Source organism: Arachis hypogaea, chromosome 13 (genome assembly GCF_003086295.3).
Source record: "Arachis hypogaea cultivar Tifrunner chromosome 13, arahy.Tifrunner.gnm2.J5K5, whole genome shotgun sequence".
NCBI classification, from domain to species: Eukaryota; Viridiplantae; Streptophyta; class Magnoliopsida; order Fabales; family Fabaceae; genus Arachis; species Arachis hypogaea.
This window is the reverse complement of record NC_092048.1, coordinates 28,901,105-28,926,028: the sequence shown is the minus strand read 5'-3', so window position 1 is coordinate 28,926,028 and position 24,924 is coordinate 28,901,105. Positions and strand designations below refer to the sequence as shown.

Genomic DNA, 24,924 nt, shown 5'->3' with positions numbered 1-24,924 from the left:
TTTTATCGTGTTTTGTTGCATTAGATCCATTTCTTGAGGTGAAACCCTAACAAAATTTAAGAGACATTGCTTGCGATTTTTATTTTATAATAAGTTAAAAGGATATTTTAGTATAAAATAATATATGATATATTTTTTAAATTAATAGTATTTGAGGTGAAACTATAAAAAAATATAATTATTAGTATTTAAAGTATAATTTAATTATTTGTTCAAATATAATCTTAAATTATTACATGTTTGATTTTAAATAATATCAATTAAAAACTCTAAATTAATTGGGATATGGAAGAATGGCCTTCTTAATTTCTCATAATAGTGAGAAAAAAAAGGGAGAAAATTAAACCAAACTTTTAAAAAGTGAGAGAACTCACTAAATACCCACATATTTTTAATTAGTAATTTACACCGGCAGTTATACGTATAGACATACAAGATAATACTTTTAAAGTCCCTATTATTATTCTTTTACATACAAGCATAGATTTAATTTACAATAAAATTTTTAAATATTTTTAAAATATCAGTATTTTAATTATTTTAACTGTTGATTTTAATTAATATATTTTATATTTTATATAATTGAAATCAACAATCAAATTATTAAAACACCGATATTTTAAAAATATTTAAAATTCTTCTTAATTTATATATAAAAAATATTAAGAGACATTAAAATTTATTATTTTTAATCATCACTTAATCGTTAATATTTAATTTTTTATGTAGTTATTTAATTTTTAGTAATTCAACAATATACCTTATTCTATAAATTATGATGGTACTTTAACATTTTACTTTATATATCTCACTTTTTAGAGGAATCAATAGTAACTTCGATTAACACTCGACACAGTGAGCATCATGCAATAACACGAGACTTGGGGCGGGGTCAATTCCTCTTAAGAGCCAACGCAGAGAGTGGAACCAAACACATGAAGAAAAATGCGGCAACAAAGGAAAGCACCACAGACTCGCTAGCAGTTTGGCAGAAATTGGCGTATCCTTGACATATTGCTATCCAATTTGCATGTTGACTCCCATTATGAGATAAGTACACTATGCCACCACCAGCTGCAGCAGCTGTTGTGATTAGACCCATCATTACCTGAATTAAGTTCCAAATTCACTCCTAGTTATTTTCAATTTCTTTCTAGAATAATATTACAAAAATAATAATCTAAAATTATTTTATTTAATTTAATATTTATATTACAAAATATTTAATATTATATATTATTAATTTTAACAGTATTTAATATAAATACAAATAAAAAAAATTATGACTACCTTTAGCCTCAAATTTTAGCCCCAAACATTTTCATTCCTTCAATTATACTGATAGAAAGATTACATAAATGCTTAAAGAAGCCGTTGTTGCCGCGCAAGTATGCAGACATAAAAATAAGAGAAGAGAATACACCTACCACATACTTAGTCAATATAGAAATATATACGGTTTTGTTAAGGGGTATTTACTAGTTGAGTTGGTTTGAATTTAGAAAAAATGAGAACCAAATTGATTAAATTTTAATTGGTTCGAATTGATTTAGATTTGTGATTTTTAGTGAGTAAATTCGAACTGATTCGAATCGATTAAATCCAAATTAGATCGGTTCGGATAATTAGATATCCGATTGAAAATTAAACTAAAAAAATAAAAAAAAAATTCATTTAAATACTATAGATATATAATAATAATATAAAAAAATAATACATTATCGATTCAAACTTAAATAACTATCATAATTTAAAATATTTTATAATTAAGAGATAAATTTACATATATATTATTAGATTATATTTATTTTTTAATTAATATTAAACTAATTGGATAATTAGATTGTTTGGTCTGAGTTTCGTAATTTTATAACCCATATTCGAACCAATTAAAATCGGGTTTAATTGCGTCAGATCCAATTTATCCATCAAGTTTAAAATTAATATAATTGAATCAGAGTAGTATTCGAGAGATAATCAAGTTAATATTCCTAGTCTTACTAACTTGTGCCCTAAAGATGTAGGTTTTATAAAAATTATTATTACAAAAATTAATTTGTTTTACGTTTTTAATGTATTGAAGTTTAATGTATTGAATACATCAAAAATATTAAAAAATTTCTATTATTATATTTTTAAAAGGTACTTTTAGAACACAAGTTAGTTGAATCTAAATATATTGTCTCATCCAAACTTACTAAAGATAACAATAAAAGCAAGGGATAAAACCCCAAGTAATAAACACTATATGTAAACACACTTTTGATTAATGTCCTTTCGAGAGAGAAAAAAAAACTTTGAATAGACTTTAAATTGTGTTGTTCATTTTGGTTTTAAACAATTCTCTATTTATACAAACGAGTATGATAAAAGTTCAATATGTATGAATATAATTATCAATTATACGTATTTCACATTGAAATTTTAATGTGTATTACCACGAAACTCTTATATTACATCAAAATTAAGAATCTCTGATTAGAATTGAATTACTAAATTGATTAAAAAAGAGAGTAATATCCCAGATTGACTCTTAAAAGTTTTGGTTCGCATAAATTAGTTTCAAGCGAAAAGGTTGAGATTTTATTTCTGATTTTTGAAATATATTATAGAAATTAGTCTCTGATAAAATGACAGCACAAATTAGTCTCCATCCTTTTTTTAAAGTGAAAAATTAGTTTTTAATATTTTAAAATATATTATAATTGAATGATTAAATTATCTAAAATTTTAAAACATAAAAGATTAACTTATCTGTTTATTTTGTTAGATCTAATGATATTCTAAAAGATAAAAATAAAGTTTATCAATTTTTTAGATTAAAAACTAATTTGTTCTTTTGAGTATCATTTGGATAGCCACTCTAAAAACAAAAAATAAAAGCTACTTTTAATATAAATATTAGTAAAAATTCATGTGCAGTTATTTTTGTGTGAAATTGATAATTAAAAATCGTTAAATAACAATTTAATCAAATATATTAAATTATCTAATGGTTCTTAATTATTAATTTAGTTCGAAGACAACTGCTAATTTCTACCAAAAATGTTATTAATAAGTGCAGCAAGCTGTTCGCTGTTCGCTAGGATATATACTAAAGTTTAGTTCGGTAAAACTTTTACTTTTTAAAAGTAGTTTATAAAAGTTAATTTTTAAAAGATGACTTTTTAAAAGTTATAGCATTTATGTTTGATAAGTTAAATTAAAAGTTGCTTTTAATAAACACAAGCAACAACAATTGTATTTGGTAAAATAGGTTTTAAAATTTAAAAATACTATAATAAACATAAATGCAAGCATTAAAGTTGAAAATTAGTTAACATATGAAGTTATATTAGACTTCTAAATTTTGAAAAACACAAGCTAACATTAAAAAGTTCTATTTTAAGTGCTTTTAAAAGTATCTCGATCTTTTAAAAACTGCAAGTATAATTACGTAATTTTTTTATTTATCAAACACAAAATAAGGAGATTGAACTTTTTAAAAACACAAACATCTCTTCGAAAAACTTTACGAAACTGAGGCTAACTGATTCCACATATATAGGAACGGTCTAATTCCAAGAATTTTTTTAGGCATGTTTGAACTTTGAAGCTTACTATATCAAGGATCATAAGCAGAAGCCTTAGTCCCAAAGCATATGGTCGAACAATGCAAACATACGAGAACGGAAGGCAAAGAACCGCGTATCCACTAATTACCCCGGTTGCTACCACAAGGAACCTGCACATATATCAATGAAGCTTAGTTTTATTACCGAGATGCCATAAAATCTCTTTACTTTAACAGGATTTTCTTAAAGCTATACTGGTATATTAGAAAATCAATACATTTTTTATGCAAGTTATGTTGAAATAAAATTAATTGCCAAAAACATTTAAACCACTACATGTAATTGTAATATCACCTGAATTTAAGAAATTAAAGATCGTATTATTTACCTTCAGAATATAACGACTTAATCAATGTAACAGAGAGTAACATCCACACATAAGATGATGAGATGAATATATACATACTGGAACATTGGAAAGTCAGACCATTGAGCATGGAACTGGAGAAACTGTGTGAAAAATGGAAGAACCTCCTCATTGTTTCCCATCAGAACTGTGGCGCCTATAGCAGCTCCTATGACACCAAGTCTTAAGACAAAGTCTGCTATCGCGACGCCTTTTCTCCACCTTGCTGCTGGTGATCTTGGCAACGCGGCAACAGACTTTGCGGAAACTGATGATGAAGATTGATCTGTGGAAATAGGAGCACCCCATTTAACACTTTTCCCTTTGGCACTGTCCTTTGGTTTTGTTATTGCAACTGTAGCTACCTCATTTTCTTTATTGGAGTCCATTTTTGAAGGCTCTTAAGTATCTATCCGTGAAGTGTAAGAAAATATGTTATATAAAGCTAGTTCTGTATTTATATGCAGCTTAGTTTTGTAGGTTAACATTAGCGTGCTTGCGACTGTATTTATACCTATACATTAGTACACATCAGGGGATTCAAAATTAATTAAGGGACATTAATTAATGATGGAATTTAATGAATGGATTAGTTACTTGTGTCATTGTGTGAGTGCTCTATGGTGTGGGAAATCATGGCATTGTCTGCATGTCAGGTTTCAAAACCTACTCCACTCTACAAAAAGAAAAAGGGTGCCCTTGTACGAATTTTTCATTTTTTATTTTGGACGAGCAATTTTTCATTCTTTTTAACTAAAATATCTTTTCTGATCATTTGGGCCGGGAGCCTTGCTTTCTTCGTTATTTTTACATGATATATATATACTAGAAGACATTGTGAATGGTTTCATTTCACATATATATACTAGAAGACATTGTGAATGGTTTCATTTCACATTTTCACCTATGATGCGCGAATACGGATATCAATACGAGACTTGATACGATCTAGGACAGGTAAACACACAAATTTTAAAATTTTACAAGATATGAGGATACACGTATATAAAATATAAAATATGTTTTACATAAATTATAATAATATTTTTATATTTTATTGATATTAAAATATAAAATAAAATTTTAACTGTTTTTAATATTTTTTAATTATATAAAATATTTAAAATATTTTTTATTTTAATAAATAATAATATATATTAATTTTAAATTTATTTTAAAAATATATATTAAGAATAAGATTAAAACACGTAATGATATTTTAGGTGTATCAAAATATATCTAAAAATTTTTTTAATTTTTTTATTAAGACAGATTTAAACACATACAGCAGACAAGTATTGATGAGTATCGTGTTCAAAATATGTTCAATATGTGAACACCACAACTCAACAAAGTGTTCCTATTTCATAGCATCTTACTCTGTTTTTGTCATTTAAATGGGCATAAACTCTTAACAGTCTAACCCAACTAGTGAACTAGGCTTGCTTTAAGATTGACCAATATAGCTAAGCCATTGGATCTACTTTACTTCACACCACAAATGTCACCATTCTTTCTCTTAATCTTTTTTGGGTAATGTTCTTTCTTTTATTTTTATTGTTTCCTTCTTCAACTTAGCGATTTACTCGCACTGCAAGATCTGCTGTACTGGCATTTATTGTTGGAAAGTCTACCAGGTTCGATTAAATAAAATGCATGTAAAAAAAGTATGTGTGTTATGGTGTAATTTGACCAAAAAAAAAATTAGAGGTTTTTCTCTTTTTTCAAAAAAGAAATTTAACCTCAATATTCATATAAAATCTGATATTTTTTATTACCAATATATATTTCACTAATTAAATATCATTTAAAGACATAATTGCTAACATTTCTATTCTTTGGGGATCAAATTAGTGTTTATCACTTTCCTTAAGCAAAAAAATGTGTATATTCTATCTTCACTGATAAAACACCTTAACTCTTTGACCCCAAAAATAAAAATTCTAGATCCACCCATCGTGTTTGAAAAGGTTCTTCAGAAACAAGAACGAATACAATACATAACATAGCCAAAAACAGTAGAGATAGAGACATAAATTAAGATTGAAATAGAAGTGAAATTTCTTTCTTGACTCTCGATGTCTTAGTTTCATTTTTTAATTTACAAGTTTTAGAAGGATAATTTTTTATCCCAAGTTGGTTATTCCAATTAAGGACAAAGGTAATAAGGGAAAGTATAATGAGCCAATGGAATACTTGTACAATGTGTACAATGGAGGTTTATAGAGTATTAGAGATATAACCATTAATGTTACATTTTTTCATCAATTGAAGTTTTTGAGATGAGTGGTATCATAATATGATATTAGAATGCTAGATCCGAAAGGTCAAGAGTTCGATTCTTGATGAACCCAAAATTAATTTAATCTTTTAAAAAGATGTTTATTATCTCTAGTACTCGGATGGTTATTCTAGATAGTATGAGAGATGTTCATTTTGTAACTCAATAACTCATTGTACACATTGTATGTTGTATAACTAATGATATAATTGAAACAGATTAAAATGTTAAAAATAAAATCAAAACCAAATATTAAGAATAAAATTGTATAAAATATAATACTCTGAAAACATATCACTTTACTAAGATTCACTTTAATATAGTAAAAATTTGTTATTGAAAATAAAAATTATAGTAAATATCATATATACTTATTACTAAATTATATAAACATGTTTAATTTTTTAAAATATATCACTTTTATTATATAAAAATAATTTGATACTTTTAACAATTTTTTTATATAATTTACAAAAAAATATATATAATCATGATAAGTATAAAAAAGTATCCTATATCTTATGACTCATTCTTAAACGTTCTTATGGAGTGCTGCACACCTTGTTAGTTTGTTAAATTTAAATTTTTTATTTATTATATTTTATTTGAATGGTTTGAATTTAAAAAGGTAATTTATTAATCAGGTTAACCACTTTTTTTTTATAAAATTTGGATTTTTTCTGTAAATTTTAGATATTGGACTGAAGTCCAAAATAAAAAAATAACATATGAATATTAATTATAAGTTATAACATGTCTGTACAAAAAAAAAATTACTGGACTTTAGAATTAAAATGATTAATACATAAGAAATAAGTTGAAAATTCACATACCAAATCCAGAAAAAAAGATATATTAGAATCTTAGAAAAAATAATATTAAATATATATTATGTATATAATATTAAATATGAACACAATAATAAAAGATTTTGTGTTATATATATATATATATATCACGTAAAAAGCAAACAAATATATAATAATTTTATTTTGTACGAAACAAAATTATAACATTAAATATGAAGACAATAATAAAAGATTTTGTATTATATAAATTTAATTATATATATATGAAGGTTGTGGTAGGCTTAGAGAAGGGGGGTTGAATCTATGCCTTCCTTTTAAGTTGCTGTTATTATCCTTTTAAAACAAATTTTCAATTCTGATTCTGTTTGTACTCAGCAGCGAAAATTTATGAGACAATTTATTTTTGTCTCATGAATATCAGAAAACAGAACACAGCAGAGAAGAGAAAAGCTAATACCAGCATATATCCTAGTTCGGTTGCCTTGTGCTATGCAACCTACGTCCAGTCTCCTCCACAACTATGGAAGAATTTCACTATAGTTAATAGTATTACATACACCAATTTCACAGGATTGACCCAATCCTTTCACACTCAAGTTCTAACCTAACTTGACATTAGCTATGCTAATACCTAACTATTCACTCTTAGTGCTAATCCAACTAAGAAAGGGATACCCAACAGGTACAAGATACAAGACACTTAATCAACCTATAGAAATCTGAAATAAACTCTAGGCTTCTCTCTCAAGTGTTTCTCTCAGCCTTTTTTCACTCATGGCTTTTTCATAATCTTTCTCACAATGCCTTTTCTCACAAGAAATTACAGAAAGATAAACTTAGAAAAGCACATTACAATCAGTAAAACATGAAGGAGATTGACTTCATCAGTAGCCTCTTTGCTATGTGCAAAACCAGATTCACAAACCTTAGCTTGAGTTCTTCAGTATTGGCCGAATGCTTTTTTGAAAGAAAGCATTATCCAAGTAGAGGAACTTCTTTACAGAACACTGTTCTCACACTCTGGTTTTCTCTCCTTGCATTCTGAATGAACAGCAAGCTTCATTTATCTCCTTGCATGTTGCTGGGTTCTTCTTCCAAGGTCTGACCTTGAGCCTTGAGCTTCACCAACCCACAGAATCACTTTTTCTCATTAAACCTTAGAGTAGAAACTTTGCTTCTGACTTCTTCATCTTGACCGAAAGCCATACAGCAGCAACCATAGAAATCTTCTAATGGTCAACTTGATCTGAACCCTTGAAAACCAACTTGGTCCCCAAGTCATGTTTAAGACCGTAGATACACAGCAGAGAAGAACAGAAATCCTCTTTCCCTTGTATCCCATTTCGAATAGAGCAGAGAGTTGGGAAGAAGAGATGAAGTCGAGTTGCATGTATGAGGAAATGATTTACCTATAACCTAAGCTTTATTTGGTTTGGATTTTCTGATTTAGATTTCTATGTTTCAAGTTTAATCCTTTTCTCTCTTGCTTCTTTGGTGACTAGCTTGGTGAAGAAGCTCTCTCTCTTTCTCTTTCTTATTTTTCTGAAGTTCTGATTTGACTTGGTCAGAGAGGAGAGGAACATTGCACAATGAAAGAGTGAAGACTTCAATCTTACAAGAGAAGCTTTGTGGGATGGATACGGGCTTGGATCGGTTTGGTTCATGTAACCCGTTTGGCCCATCCGATTCCTTTGGCTTCTTTCTTTGCTTTTTCTTGGGCTTCTGATTTTTGCTTTCAGCCCATCATCCTTGCTGATTTCTTTTCATTCCATTTGGGCTATAGAATTTTGGCCTGCAACAATAAACAATTAGTAATAAGTAAATATAATTAATCAACACTAATTATTTATTTTGCCCAAAAATAATGTTTGTCATCACTAATTAATTTAGTTAATTTCTTAACTCAACAAAATATATATATATATATATATATATATATATACTCACTTAAAAAGCAAACAAACATATAATAATTTTATTTTGTGTGAAACAAAATTATACTATTAAATATAAGGATAAAATGTATAATTAAACCAAACCTAAAACAATATTACACAATTCACCAAAAAAAAAAACATTATACAGATCACCCAAGTATATATTTCTATATAAATCGAATGAGATACATACATTCGAATTTTAAATCTCCATTGTAACTGATTCGATTTATTGGGTGGCTGACATGCATGCATAAAATCGACTCTAACTAACGTTTAAATTTATCGCCGGCCAGAACAATAGTGAAAGTACCAACAGTGAAGATATTTGAAGACATCACATCGTTAGTAATAGAGTAATAGAGGAATTCCATCAAGTTTTTGAGTACTTTTCTGGTGTTTGAAAGAGGGGATTAGTTTTTTTGTCTGTATCAATTTGTTTGTTCAGCTCACGACAATAAAAAAAATAATAATAATAATAAATAAATTTAATTTATCTGATAATTTTTAATAATAAGTTAACTCTTAAAGAGTGTTGCACTCTCTACTTTATTTAAAGTGCACTAGGTTTCGCCAAAATAAAACAATACTAGCATGGAAAATTTTTAACGTGCTAAAAAAAAAGATCCTTCAGCACTTGCTGATACCCTGTTTGAAGTCATATTTTATTTATGGATGAGTGTTATCCGATCGTTGTAGCTAGGGATCTTTATGGCCCGGTTCGACCCGAAGATTCGGCCTGGCCCCAAACTTTTTAGGGGCTAATTTGATGTGATTTCACCGGATTTAGGGTCGGATAAGGGTCTCAAAAATAGACCCGGTCATTATTTCGGGTCGGGTCCAAGCCATAGCTCGGGTCACCCGAACTCGACCTGGTGGCTCGGTCATTGTTCCGAGGGTTACTTGAAACTGTAGGTCGATCTCGGACGAGATCTTCTATGCTGGTCGGAGATGACGTGTCCGACTTGTGGGCGGTGGCTGGAGCTGTCGTGTCCGACTTGTTGAACTGGCAATGCTGCTGATCCTTTGTCACCGGAGGGTGGTGGTACCTGCAAGGGACTCCGATGCTTAAGTTAGCAAGGGTATTAAGCAGGGTTTTAGTAGAATCAGAGTATGAGTTATACCCGGGTGCTCTAGTGTATTTATAATGGTGTGGAGTGACCTTTTCTGGAGATAAAGTAGTTATCTTATCTTTGAGTGAAGTCATCCTATCTTTTAAAGGAACCGCCCTTATCTTTCTAGGCTTTGGCTGCCTTTAGATTTGGGCTGTGTTCCTTCGTTTGGGCCTTCTTGGGCCTCTGTAGTGATTTGGCCGAGCTCTTGGAGAAGAGGTCGGATAGTCCTTACCTGAAGAGGTCGGTTGGCTTGTTGTCGATCATCCCGAGTCGGACATCTCGACCCAGGGTATGAACAGTCATTATACATAATTAATATTTTGTGTTATTAGTGATGGATGATGGCTATTCTTATGTGGAATTTAAGTATTGTAAACCTTAATATTTTGTGTTATTAGTCCTTATAAAACTATAAGTTAATGTTTTATGTTTAAAATGCATAAGACTTTAGACTAATGCATAATATTGTGTTATTTATATTAATTTAAATATTTGGTATTATTAGACAATATTAGTATTGATTGTAGTTATGCTTTAATTTTAGAAAAGAGTTGATTCTTGTTATATTTTTCTAAGTGAATTTTACCATGTTAAATAATATTTTTCTAAGTGAATTTCACCCAATTTTTACTCGATATAATCGTGGCCCAAAAATGTGTAAGTTTTATCGGGTTTAGGGCTGAGTTCGGGTCTAATAAATAGACCCAGTATATATTTCGGATCAGATCTGAGTCACATCAAACCCGGTTTCACCCGACCCATAAACACTCTTAGTTGTAGCTTGTACCAGGAGAGTTCTGTTGTGGGTCCTCCAATTTTAAAAGATGTGTATTATAAGTAACACTAATGATTTTAGTTAGCCAAAGTAATTATAATAATTTTTATTTTAAGTCTGGAGGATCTTATGTTTTGGTTTTGAATTTCGGACCTGGGCAAATTTTCTTGATCAACAAAAAAACAGGCCGGGAAGAATTTTGGGTTATGTCTACAGTTTTGGAATAATTTTTGTATGAAGAAAAGATAAAAAATAAAGATAGAAAAAATTTACTTACCAAAAAAGAAAAAAAGATAGAAAAAATTTAGGTTGGACCAAATTTATTAAATTTATGTTCTATCTAAAGATGTAACTGAAAATGTAATGTAATTAATATATTTTTCTTTCATACCTATATATATATATATAGTCTAATAAATTAAAAAAAAATTACAAAATAAAATATAGTTAATAATGGGAGTTATAATTACAAGTACATCAGCCATATGAGATGGTAAAATATGGTTTCGAAATTTTAGATATTAAAAAATTAGAAATAAATTATTAGGGTTTTTATGTATTATTTTTTTAATAGTTATTAAAAATAATTGTAAGAAATTGTAAAATATTATATTCAAGTGTAATAAAATTTTAAAATTGTTATAAAATATAAAATGTCATTACAATAATGTTAATAAAATATTATGTGAAATTTGAGATGGAAATATTTTTCGATATATAAATTAAATGTAATTTTCAATTATGAAATATCATTAGAAGGACCATATAATAAGAATATACTGTTCGGGACTGTTATTCTTTATTACTGGATTTTTAAACATTAGTACATATTTTAAAAAATTTAAATTTCTTAACTCATTTGTTTTTTTTAAATATTGGATTAGATTCATTTCTTTTTTGTCATTCAAAAAATTACTTTTATGCTTCTTAAGACAACAATGATCCAACATTTTTTAACTTGCGCAACTTTGGCCCATACAATGTCTTGACATACGTGATACGTCCATTTCGAATAAACAAACAAAAAATGTCATTATCATATTAAATTTATTTTTCTAAATCAAAGTTTTCATTATATCTTAATATATTTCTTACCACAATTTATGACACACTATGACTAAATGTGAGACCCGATACTGAATCATCTGCCACCAACTGCAGTTTCAAAAATAATAAAACACTTCAATAAAATACGTATTTGTCCCACTAAATAACATTAGCGTCAGCCGTTGTTGAAGGATCTTTCTTTCAACTAGAGTGATACCCGCGTAATGCGCGGAGAAATAGATTATTTATATTATATAGTATATTTTAATAAATATTATATTAAAAATATTTTAGAGAATATATTATAAATAGATTTTAAATTTATTTATTTTTAAAAAAGACAGATTATTTATATTAGAGTTATACAAAACTGCATTTTCATTTTTTTTTCATTTTTCGATTTGCATTAATGGCTACACTTTGTCTTTTTTACGATTTTTTTGTTTGTAAATAATTAAAAAAATAAATAAATAAGAATGAAAAATATATAAAAATATTATATTAAATTTAAAAAATTTTTGACAATTAGTATGAGAGATTAAGAAATGAAAAATAGTAAAGTCTTAATATGTATAAGTTGTAGAATTTGAATATTTGTAAGTGAAATTTTTTACAATTATTATTATTATGACACTTTTAATGTATGTTTATTGCATTTAATTAGTACTTGATGTTTCAATTGAATAATAATAGTTTTTTTTTATTTAAAAATAAAAGTTGATTTGGCAAGATTTGAGTGGTGGATTCTAAAATTTTGCCAAGTAAGCGATAGTGTTGATATGACGTAAGTAAAAGAAGAGAAATAACTTAGAAGTAATGTGGGTAAACCTATGTACCTACTTTTATATATTAAGAATAGATATCATAGAAGCTCCCTACTAACATACACCATGTAAACCCAAAAAATAATTCTAGAAAGCATAGAGAGATTTTTTCCATTAGAAACACTCGCTAAAACCTAACTAAATCTATACTAACTATTTTTTGTCCCTTCGATTTCCTTTCAGTGTCGCAGAGCCATCCCTTCTCACAATTTGTGTAATGAGAATTAAAGAGTGAGGGTGCTTTAAAAGAGATAGCATAAATCAAAAACATAAAAAAATTGTATTAAAAATGTGAATTAAGTTTAAGTTTAATAATAACCTGACATGCCTTATATAAGAAAGATTAAACCACAAGAATTACGTAAGATTCTAACAAATTTTTTAAAATTAATCACTAACTAATTACAACTGGACTAACAAACCTATACATACATAAGACTCTAACAAACTTACACGTTGATCAAGTTATTACTTCATCTTGATATATAGTTTTTTCAATTAGTTTATTATCACATTTGTCTTTCTTACGCTCCCTCAAATTCAAGAAAATTTTGGAAATTATCTTGAGTTTGGACTTAAATTTTTCAAAGGGATTAACTGTCAACGGCATAGTAAATATGTTAGCCACTTGATAAACAACATTTATATGCACCACTTTTAGTTGATTTTGGTTAACTCTATCTCTCCTTAACAAAATGTAAAATGATCTCAAAATACTTAGTGCGGCTGTGTAATAGTGGGTTTGCTGCAAGAAGAACAATGCTAATATTGTCACAGTAGAGAACTGGAATGCTTGATGATGATATGTGAAGTTCTTGGAGAAGGTTTTGAACCCAAATTAACTCAGTATCCACAGCAGCTAGTCCCCTATACTCAACTTCAGTACTGGACCTACTGACCGAAGCCTATTTCTTACTCGACCAAGCTATCAAATTGGAAAAGAAATAGAGAATGTGGGATGTGAGAACTGAACTTTAGAAGAATTTGGTGGATGAGAGAACATCTCAGTGTAACGGAACCTACTCTCATCAAAGATAACATGTCTTGTGATTACTAATTTGCCATTAGATGTTAAACACTTATATTCCTTATAGTTGGGCGCATAGCCTAAAAATATAGAAAGTTGAGATTTAAAGTCAAGTTTATGCACATTATAAGGTTTAAGAAATGGAAAACATGCACATCCATAAATTTTCAGAAATGAATAATCAGGAGAGACTTTATGTAACAATTCATATGGTGACAAAGAAGAAGTATTAGTAGAAAACAAACGATTAATAAAATAAACAACATTGAGAAAAGCATCATCCTAATATAAGAGAGGAATAAATGCATTTGCTAACATAGAAAGACATGTTTCAATAATGTGTCAATGTTTTTCTCTGCCTTATCATTTTGTTGGTGTATGTTTGGGCAAGAGAAATAATGGGATATGCCTTGTGCAACAAGATATGAGGTAAATTTATTAGAAAGATACTTCCTTCCATGATCTGATTGTAAACTCTTAATTCTTAAACCAATGTAATTTTTCATCTGTGCTTTGAATTGTAAAAATGCTGCAAAAGCTTGAGATTTAGTTCTGAGCAAGAAATTGAAGTATATCGAGTAAAACAATCAATAAAAGTAATATAGTATCAAAAACCATGATAAGAAGTAACAGAGACTGGCCCAAATGTCAGTGTAAATCATCTCTAACGGAGTAGTATAATTATATGAATCTAATTGAAAATGGAGTAAATGCATCTTAGCCATATAACAAGAATCACAAAGTTGTGTCTTTATTGAATTCAAAGTGGGTGGAGACAGATTACAGTGTTTCATCATAGATATTACAGTTTTTGGGACTGGATGTTCAAACCTTGTATGCCATAAGAAATACTCATTACATTTAGCAACAAAGGCTTTAGAAAAATTAGAAGTTGAAATAGGAGCTGATTGATTTTTTTGTAACAACTACATTTTCAAATTCATAAACGCCATGCCTAGGAGCTCCCTTGAGCAGAATCTTATAAGTTCCTTGAGATTTCACATAGCACACGTTAGTATAAAACTCAAAGTAAACATCATTATCAACTGCAAATCTTTGGACACTAACAAGATTTTGAGTTATATCAAGAGCATGTAATAGGTTATTTAAAATAAATGCATCATGATTATCTAAAGAAACAAGAAAAGATGAACCAACATTAGAAATCTTGGTACCTGAACCATTACCTAAGAGGATTTGATCAGGACCATTATATTCCGAGATTATCAAAAAATTTGATGAATTGGCTGTCATATGATAACTTGCACGAGTGTCAGGGAACCAAGTAGAATCTGAGAGAGATACAGAAGTGGCAAGGTAAGCTCGAGGATTGTGGAAGGTAGAAGGTGGTGGCAGGGTTGATGAAGATTGAGAGGTGGTAGAGGGACTCAAATTGGCTTGAAATGCTTGATCAAATATGTGAAAATATGAAAGAGCAACGTGATCATGTTTACCACAAACTTGGCATTGAGGGCGCGAGTCTTGATTTGAATTTCGTCCACCTGTGAAGAATTTTGATCCACGACCTCTTCTTGGCTGGGAAGTTCCACAAAAATTTTCTCATCCGATTTGAATAGGATTTGTAAAATTAGCTTGCACAAGAGGGCTAAGTTGAGATTTTCTAAACCTTTCAGACATATTCTCATGTGCTAGAACCAAGCCTTCTGTCTCAATTAGTGAAATTACACCAAATCTTGTCATGATTGATGATATGTACATGGCATACTCATCACTGATACCATCAGTAATAACAGTGATATGCTCATCTAATGAAGAAGATGTTCAATACCAGCGAGTGCATTAACTACCTTGCGGATTCTTTGAAGATATTCTGTAGCGGTCAATCCATGCATCTTCATGTTCTTGAGCTATGCCTTCAGTAGTTAAATCCTTATCTTCGAAATCTGGAAGAAATAGTCATTGATTTTGTTCCAAATTTTATAAGCAAAGTGGCAATCAAGCATTCTGTTCTTGAATGAGGGATCTAAGAAGGTGAGTAACCATGTTATTAGATTATGTACCAGTTTGTTTTAATGCTTTGCTATCAAATTTATGCTAGGATCTTTTCTTCAATCAGGTGATCTCCTAAGCTATTTCCATTAATGACATGTAAAGCTAACTACTGTCAGGTACGGTGGGTATTCTCATCAAGTTTGTCTAAGATTGGATAGGAGAAGGTGTTTGAAGAAGATTGAAAATGAATAATAGCGTTGGCCATGGATGCAGAACCAGCGGCTCTATGATACCGTAATGAGAATTAGAGAGTGAATGTGCTTTAGAAGAGAGAACATGAATGAGAAAGATAGAAGAATTGTATTGAAAATGTGAATTAAGCTTAAGTTCAACAATAAGTTGACATGCCTTATATAAGAGAGATTAAACCATAAGACCCACGCAAGACTCTAACAAACTCTCCGAAACTAATCACTAATTAATTACAGCACACTCTTTAGCGGATTTCGATTTCCATGACTACCGTCCTGCCGTCTTAATCGACCAACACCCTTTGTGGGGTCTAGGTTCGCGCGTAATTGGGCACCGGAACCCGATTTCCGGTTCATCCTGCATCGCCAATTCTATTTACTAAAAATGGCCCACTTGAACCTCTCGATTCTGTGGCACGGCTCAATAGGACACGGACCAATAAATTTATATATGCATAAGGCTTTAGCAAACTAAATCAGAGACACTCTAACAAACTTACACGTTGATCAAGTTATTACTTTATTTTGACATGTAATTCTTTCAATTAGTTCAGTATCACATTTGTCTTTATTATTATGAAATATCCTATTTAAAAATTAAAAAAAATTATTATTTTTATCTCGCAAGATGCAAGTTACATTTGAAAAAAGAAAAAAAAAAATTGTATGTTTCAAAAATGTATGTTTCTCGAACTATACGAGAAGCCTCGTCTCATAATTCAGCATTTTTCCACCAAACCCCATTTTGAGGCGTTACCCCTTTGAAGAGTCCACAATCAAATTTTTTAGCCATGAATTGTGTTTTCTCTCTCTTTTTTTTTTTTTAAACCTCTTTTTATTAACACAAATTTTGCCATTGTTTATAAAAAATATTTCATCCATACGAAAAGTTTGTCATCAAAACAATTATTATATATTGTATTTATTTTATATATTTTAATAAAATAATTAATTAACGTAAAAAATAATTTTTTATAATAAAATAATCAAATATATCTTAATAGAATACTTAAAATTTTTAAAACATCATAATTAAATTTGTTTATGAAATCAAACAAGTATTCATATACAATGGCTAGTTAGTAACTAATTTTTAATATATATATATATATATATATATATAAACATAGTTATTTATTTGTATTATGTTGGTCGCATATATATTTCAAATAATTTCTGGCATAGTTCACAATATTGTCTGGGAATGAAATGTTGAGTTTATGGAGTTTAGCCATTTGAAAATTAAATTGTGACATAAAAGATGAGCATTAATCAATCAACCGTAAAATAGTATATATAAGAATACAAAATTATTACATATGCACATCTATATAGTTAAGCCATTTGAGAATTAAATTGTGACATTAAAAATAAGCACTAATCAATCAACCGTTAAATAATACATATAAGAATACAAAATTATTATATATTCACATCTATATTTAAATTTTACAAATAATACAATTAAGTTAAGACAGAAAAAAGAAAAAAATAAAATAAAAAAACACGAGGTGGTGAAATTTAAAACTAAGGTCCCACCGAGATTTGAACTCGGGTTACTGGATTCAGAGTCCAATGTTCTAACCACTAGACCATGGGACCGCAGCCATTAAATGCTGAATTTATTTGTTATATTACCTATATATCAAATTTCACCCTTAATTTAATATATTAACTTCCATAGACATTTGGTGCTTTCCATTTCAAAACACCATCTTATCAGAGTCAGACTAAAGTAAATGAGGCAAACTTCATCAGCAGGTTATGTCTGATGACGTGGCACGTTGGGCTGTTCCTTTGCATCACTTTTGGGCAAATTGGATCCGAAACGAAAGAGGCAGGTCTACTTTTGAATTTCTAATTTCGATGGTCTCTGATATATTTTTTTGACTGTCTTGTAATTTACGATGATGAACACTTGCTATCTTTTTCTCTTGCTCGAAAAAATGTGGAGTATCAGATCCCATAATGTTGTTTATCATATCATTATTATTGTACTTTGTCCCCTTATCAATGCCTCAACTATATTATATTATTGTTAACTCAGCAAATAAAAGGCAATCCTTGATTATTATCTTGGTACTATAGTATATGGTGAATATATGTTTTATTCGGATAATGTTAAAAAACAAAAAAAAAGGTTTAATTTTATGTTGTTTAATATTTATTAGAATTAATAAATATTTTAAATAAAAAAATTAATTCTTTTTAATTACTTTTTTGTTATTAAATATTTTCGGTTTTATTCTTAATCGATAAATTAAAGTATTAAAAATGGAAAGAAACATAACGCAGGCACATTGCTTGCCTTGTTGGAACATGGATTCACGAGAGGTTGAAAAAATGATGCAAATATTTTATTTTTTCTGTGCTTCAATAATTTGAGCGGCTTCCAATAAATTATTTGTTACTATTTTAGTTTCTTATCTTGCCATACAATAATGCCCGCCACCAACTACGTACATGAACTAATGTCAATGCTCTTGCTTACATGGGGGATAAAGTAAATTAAAATGATGTTTCATAGGTAAGAGTTAATGAACAACTTGATCCTTAAAAAAATAAAATATTTAAAAGGACAATTTATCAAAATAAATAATTTAACTTTCAATTTTATCAAAATACACATTTTGTAAAATAAATATCAAAATACATTTTTTTTTATAAATTATGTAAATCACGACAGGAGACCTACGGTTTACCGTAAATTACTACCCGCGATAGTGGTGTGGCAGATTGTGTGTGAATTGTATGTGAATTACAAACGTCCATAAACCGTTACACCTGTGCTGCGGTTTATGTTGATATGCAAGATGGTTAGAAATAGCGGCAGAGTCTCGCGGTTTATGTGTATATGTGTTTTTTGCTTCCAGTTTTTTAATTTGGATCTTCAACTTTAGCATAGTTTTTACCAACTTTGGTGCTTCACTCATGTCTGACATCTCATTAGTGGAAAGCCCTGACACTTGACGACCAAGGTGTGATTTTTGCTTTTTTATATAAATAAATAAAATAAAATGATTATTTCTATAAATACAAAATGGAATTGCGCATCATTTCAGTCATGGTGCTTGCGAATTGGAGATTGAAATCATCTTTTTATATCTGTCCACTGACACTTGCGAAATGAGACGCCTACAAAATAGAGTAGCGGCCATCGCAAGCAAAATGACTTCCATTAAAATATTAGGATGGATAAGGAATGATCATATTGAATCTTCCTACTTAAACAATAATAAGTTTGGATGTTTCACAAAGAGAGAGAAGGGGGTTGACAATTTATTTTTATATAATATCAAACATGAAATACATTTGTTGAATTTATAGTCAATTTAGTTCTAAAATTTAGGATTGAAAAAGTATATTTGTTAAATTTTTTTATTTAGTACTGAGTACGTACGTACTACCTGAATTAAAAGAGTTATGGTGGATAATAGATTAACTTACTAGTCTTATTTTTTAATGGTTGATCTATATAAATAGAGTGAATGCCCCATCCGACCCCTGACAATTATCTCGAAAGGACAATGAGGCCCCCAAGAAAAAAAACACCCAATCCGGTCATTGATATTTTTTTTTGGGATTGATTAGCCCCTGTGCCAAAAAAAATAACATTGATTTTTTTTTGCACAGGGACCTCGTTGTCCTTTCGAGGTAATTGTCAGGGGTCGGATTGGAGTTTTTTTTCAAGGGCCTCGTTGTCTTTCGAAGTAATTGTTAGGGGCTATTTTGGGTTTTTCTCATATAAATATCATTGAGATTTCCTTGATCAAATGACAGAGAACTTAGCCAATGAAATGAGCCAATAAAATAAATAAAATGAAAAAAAACTAAATAAATAAACACAACATCCCCAAAAATTTGATCTTTTGATAAAATTGAAATAAAATAATAAAAAAGGTCGTTGAAAAAGTCAACAAATATATATATATATATATAAAAGCGAAATAACCTGAGAATTTGTAAACCGTGGGTCCTCTATCGCGGTTTACATAGTTTATAAAAAAAATGCATTTTAGTATTCATTTTGCAAAATGTGTATTCTGGTAAAATTGGAAGATAAATTATTTATTTTAGTAAATTGTCCTATTTAAAAGATAATTAAAATAAATTTAAAATAATTTAATTTTTTATTTTATATTTTTAATTATTATTAAAATAAATAATTTTAAATATAATAAACATGTATTTATAATGTTATATATATAAAATGATGATGTTATATATATAAATATTTTTGTAATTAAATTAGCATAAGTCTAGCAAAAAAAAATATATGCATCACCACTTTTTTCTTTTTCACGTTCTTCTTATATAAAAATTTTTGTTAGAACAGTATAAAAAATTTGTATATGGTACAAAAATTTTTGTACATAATACAAATTTATTGATATAATATATAAATTTTTGTACATAGCATAAAAATATTTATACATAACACAAATATTTATAAGTACATAAATTTTTACTGAGAATTTATTTTGTTGGTTTGGTCGGTGAGTCAACATTCTAGCTAAACATGTAGTTATTCAAAAATTTATGTGCTATGTAGTAAAATTGATGTGTTGTGTATATTTTGTTGGTTGGTTGTCAATATTTTAGATATGTGATTCTTTTAAAACTTCTGTGCTGTGCACCAAAATTTCTATGTTGTGCATCAAATCTTTTGTATTGTATATTTTGTTAGTTGGGTGTCTATATTCTGAAAATGTGATCCTTCAAAAACTTCTGTAATGTACATACACCAAAAAATTTGTGTCGTGCATTAAAATTTATGTGTTCAATAGTTTTACTGAACATATATAGAAAAAGAAGAAAAAAATGGCACAGTGATAATGATAATGAAGGAGGATTGAAAGAAAAAAAAGGAAGAGAAGAAATAATAAAAAAAAAAGTGCAAGGCGACAACGACAACAAAGCGGGTGTATAATAATTAATAAGTGAGACTTGATTGGACTTGGTTTAAAAAAGACTTGATTGTCTAATTTTATTGATATATGAAATTATAGATGTTAAATTAAATAAGTTAAAGTTATTGTCTCTCTAAAAGATGAGATGTCTTAAATTGATTTTTAAAAAATACAATAATAAATAAAATTATTTTATTTGTTAATTAAGTGATAACGTATCACAAAATTTAGGGCAAATCACTTATATAAGCCAAGGGGGGGGGAAATTATACGAATCAGCCAAATCAAAAATTTGTTCATGAATCAACCAGTCCACATTTCTATGTAGTTCGAATCACCCTACTTCGAACTTTATCTCCATGTAATTCGAATCACACTGATTCGAATTACAGACACGCACACACCCACTAATTTGAATCAACCTGATTCGAATTACACACACTGTAATTCGAATCAGGGTGATTCGAATTACACCCACGCACGTGTTCCTAAGTAATTAGAATTGGTCTGATTCGAATTACTCAATTTTTGTCTCCAGTAGTAATTCGAATTAGGGTGTTTCGAATTACTCTTGCTTCGGCTATAAAAGGAGTTCGAACCAACCTCATTCGAACTACATTTCCATTATCAAACCCCACCAAATCTCAGAGAAAACGACCCATCACGACTCTAAGAAAGGCTCGAGCAGGATATTCAGCCCATGGGGGATAATCCGGACAGACTATATCGTTTGGATGGAGTAGCTCATATAGCCGGGGTCATCAACGAAGAGGTTAGTACGTAATCTTTTTTATCAAGTAGGATTAGGTAACTTATTCGTTTGTTTATATACGTTATGTTAGTGGTTCTGATGGTAAATGACGTTGGTAACTTTGTATGTGACTAATTTTTTATGTTTTGTTAGTGATAATATTTCTGGTTTTGTTAGTGGTTTTGCAAGTGGTTTATGATAGTGGTTTTGTAACTGGTTTTGTTAGTGGTTTTGTTAGTGGTTTTGCTAGTGGTTTATGTTAGTGGTTTTGTTAGTGATTTTGCAAGTGGTTTATGTTAGTGGTTTATGTTATTGGTTTTGTTAGTCGTTTTGCAAGTGGTTCAGTTAGTGGTTTATGTTAGTGGTTTATGTTAGTGGTTTTGTTAGTGGTTTTGCAAGTGGTTTATGTTAGTGGTTTTGTTATTGGTTTTGCAAGTGGTTTATGTTAGTGGTTTATGTTATTGTTTTTGTTAGTGGTTTTGCAAGTGGTTTATGTTAGTGGTTTATGTTAGTAGTTTTGTTAGTAGTTTTGCAAATGGTTTATGTTACTGGTTTCGTTAGTGGTTTTGTTAGTGGTTTTGCAAGTGGTTTATGTTAGTGATTTATGTTAGTGGTCTTGTAATTGGTTTTGTTAGTGGTTTTAATTGTCTGGTCCATTATATGTGCAGCCCCAGCAATGCATCTCGAGCATGTGACGGCAGCAGGGCAGCGACTGGACGAGAGATACGTTCCGTACTTACAGATGGCGGGATTATACCATCTTGCGAGGCTGAATGAGAGATGGTTCAGATTGGATGAACCCCTTGTGAGTGCTTTCGTCGAGCGGTGGCGTCCGGAGACGCACACATTTCACATGCTGTTCGGGGAGTGCACGATCACACTGCAGGACATGGCATACCAGTTGGGGTTGTCGGTCGACGGACGTTATGTCAGTGGTTGCTTGACGGATTTCCAGACATACATCCAGGGTGGCCGTCCAGCTTGGGTGTGGTTCCAGGAGTTGCTTGGTGTGTTACCTCCTGCGAACCAAATCCAAAAGTTTGCAGTGAACTGCAGCTGGTTCCAGGAGACGTTTGGAGAGTGCCCTGAGGGAGCCGACGAGGAGACAATCATGCGCTATGCTCGGGCGTATATCATGATGCTGTTACGCACTCAGCTCTTTGCCGACAAGTTTGGCAACCGTATTCACATTAGGTGGCTACCCTACGTGGCTAGGCTTGAGGATATGGGTGGCTACAGCTGGGGGTCGGCAGCTCTCGCGTGGTTGTACCGGTGCATGTGCCGAGTGGCCAACAGATATGTGGTGAAGCTAGCCGGTCCGTTACAGCTACTTCAGTTTTGGATCTTCTGGCGCTTTCCTGGGTTTAGACCTGCTAGGTATGACACGTTCAGCTGGCCCTTGGCCTCGAGGTACTGTTATCATTTTTTTCTATTTCATCTAAATTTATTCTATTCCGTGTCCGCTTATAATGTTATACTATGTGTGATACCTTGCTTTCTTTATACCACCGATGTGAGTTGCAGGTGGTCAGGTCACAATCCTTCTGCTAGCGAGAAGGGACTACGAGTGCAGATATGGAGACTGAGGATAGACCTTTTACGGGCTGGGGATGTAAGTATACGAATCACGTTTTTTTAATTAAGTAACCTTTCATAGTTCGGCCTGCTCAGATCCGCATCGTCCATAGTAGTCCGGATCCTGGTGAACCTAGGACGTCCCTCACTCGCATGCCTCTTGGTGGGGTCCAGTATCACTGTCGGCCCATCGTACGGTGGCCAAAACCCTCAGGAATGGGAGGTGTGAACCCCATCCAGTATACACTGAACACCGAGCTAAGATGATACACCTGGTGGACATACGACTGCCAAGTAAGCCGTGAACAGGCACAACATGCCAAGGCGTGAGGACACGGGTAATGAAGTACCTGAAAATATCCACAGTCACATGTTTGAAACCTGAGTGAGACTCTGTAGCTACCAAGTGAGAACGAACCAGTAGGAGTCGTCTCCGAGACGGTGAACTCCGAGTTATCTCTGTTGTACAAAGTCACCGTGAAGCACCTCGCCGTCTTCAGATTGGCCTCTATACACTTCACCAGATGTTGACTGAATTGTTGTCTGGTGCCTAACTGGGCCTCTGCCTCTCTCCCCTTGCGAACGAATAATTCTGCCAACCTCCCATAAGTAGCTTTCACCAGCGAGCACACCGGGAGATTCCTGACCCCCTTTAGGATTGAATTAACACACTTGGAGATATTTGTCGTCATGTGACCGAATCTCCTACCCTCATCCCGATGCTGGGTCCACAATGAATAATCGATCCGGTTCGCCCACTCACACATGGCAGGGTCTTCAGATCGCAGAATATCAAACCAGTAATCGAATTCCACCTCAGTCTTAGCATAAGCTGCATTCACAAGAAGCCTTCTTGCGTCCTTGCCCTTGAAGGTCAGGGCGAAATTTGCTGCCACATGTTGAATACAGAATGCACGGTAGGCAGCAGGAGGTAGCCAGCCTCCGTCGGGAGCCTCAAGCGCAGCCTTGATGCCGTTGTGCCTATCTGATATAACCAGCAGACCCGGTTGCGGGGTTACGTGCTGTCAGAGATGGGAAAGAAAAAAGGACCAGGACTCCGTATTCTCACCCTCAACCAGTGCAAATGCAACAGGCAGTATGTTGGAGTTCCCGTCCAGTGCAATCGCGACGAGCAACGTACCCTCATACTTACCATACAGGTGGGTGCCGTCAATACTCACCAATGGCTTGCAATGCCAGAATGCCTCAATACATGGTGAAAATGTCCAGAAGAGCCGGTGAAAATAAGCCTGCGAATCGTCGACCTGGCCCCCAACTCGAACAGTACTCGTCCGAAGGACTGCAACAGTACCAGGCATCGTCAACTGAACTCCTAACACCCACCGCAGGAGCTCGTTGTACGACTCATCCCAATCACCATAGATGTGGGCAACGGCCTTCTGCTTCGCCAACCAAACCCTCCTATACATCGGCCTGAACCCAAAGTGTGCCGCTGTCGCATTCAGGAGCACCTTGATGCTGGCGATGCATCAGCTCTAACCATTGGCATGATGAATTCTGAGATCACATGATAATCCAGACTCCTGTGATCGCTAGAGATGGACGTCGCGAGACACGTATGTGGTCCGTTTTACCTCCCAAATATCCTTGCGCTGCCGAAGACTTAGCCTAATCAACCATGTGTACCCATTCCCAAAATCAAAACACTTCCCAACATACCGGCGATAGTCAGACTCCACCACTTTGTA

The 24,924-nt window shown here is 31.4% G+C and overlaps 3 protein-coding genes and 1 non-coding gene across 4 annotated transcripts; 1 reads left to right on the top strand and 3 right to left on the bottom strand.

Annotated features, from left to right (window-relative positions):
• Window positions 1-705: 705 nt before the first annotated feature.
• On the bottom strand, window positions 706-4,426 carry LOC112735848 (casparian strip membrane protein 5). The gene is made up of 3 exons (XM_025785319.3): window positions 4,021-4,426; window positions 3,601-3,724; window positions 706-1,108 (listed from the first exon to the last, which is right to left on the bottom strand). The coding sequence occupies exons 1-3, from the start codon at window positions 4,347-4,349 to the stop codon at window positions 893-895; spliced, it is 669 nt and encodes a 222-aa protein (XP_025641104.1). The 5' UTR covers window positions 4,350-4,426; the 3' UTR covers window positions 706-892.
• A 13,083-nt stretch (window positions 4,427-17,509) lies between these two features.
• Window positions 17,510-17,581, bottom strand: TRNAQ-CUG (transfer RNA glutamine (anticodon CUG)). Its single transcript has one exon. It is a non-coding gene; the product is annotated as a tRNA-Gln (tRNA).
• A 4,735-nt stretch (window positions 17,582-22,316) lies between these two features.
• On the top strand, window positions 22,317-23,279 carry LOC112733232 (protein MAIN-LIKE 2-like). The gene is made up of 2 exons (XM_025782122.1): window positions 22,317-23,050; window positions 23,165-23,279. The coding sequence occupies exons 1-2, from the start codon at window positions 22,317-22,319 to the stop codon at window positions 23,277-23,279; spliced, it is 849 nt and encodes a 282-aa protein (XP_025637907.1).
• A 112-nt stretch (window positions 23,280-23,391) lies between these two features.
• Window positions 23,392-24,534, bottom strand: LOC112733231 (uncharacterized). The gene is made up of 2 exons (XM_025782121.1): window positions 24,292-24,534; window positions 23,392-24,237 (listed from the first exon to the last, which is right to left on the bottom strand). Exons 1-2 carry the CDS (start codon window positions 24,532-24,534, stop codon window positions 23,392-23,394), a joined length of 1,089 nt encoding a protein of 362 aa, XP_025637906.1.
• Window positions 24,535-24,924: the final 390 nt, after the last annotated feature.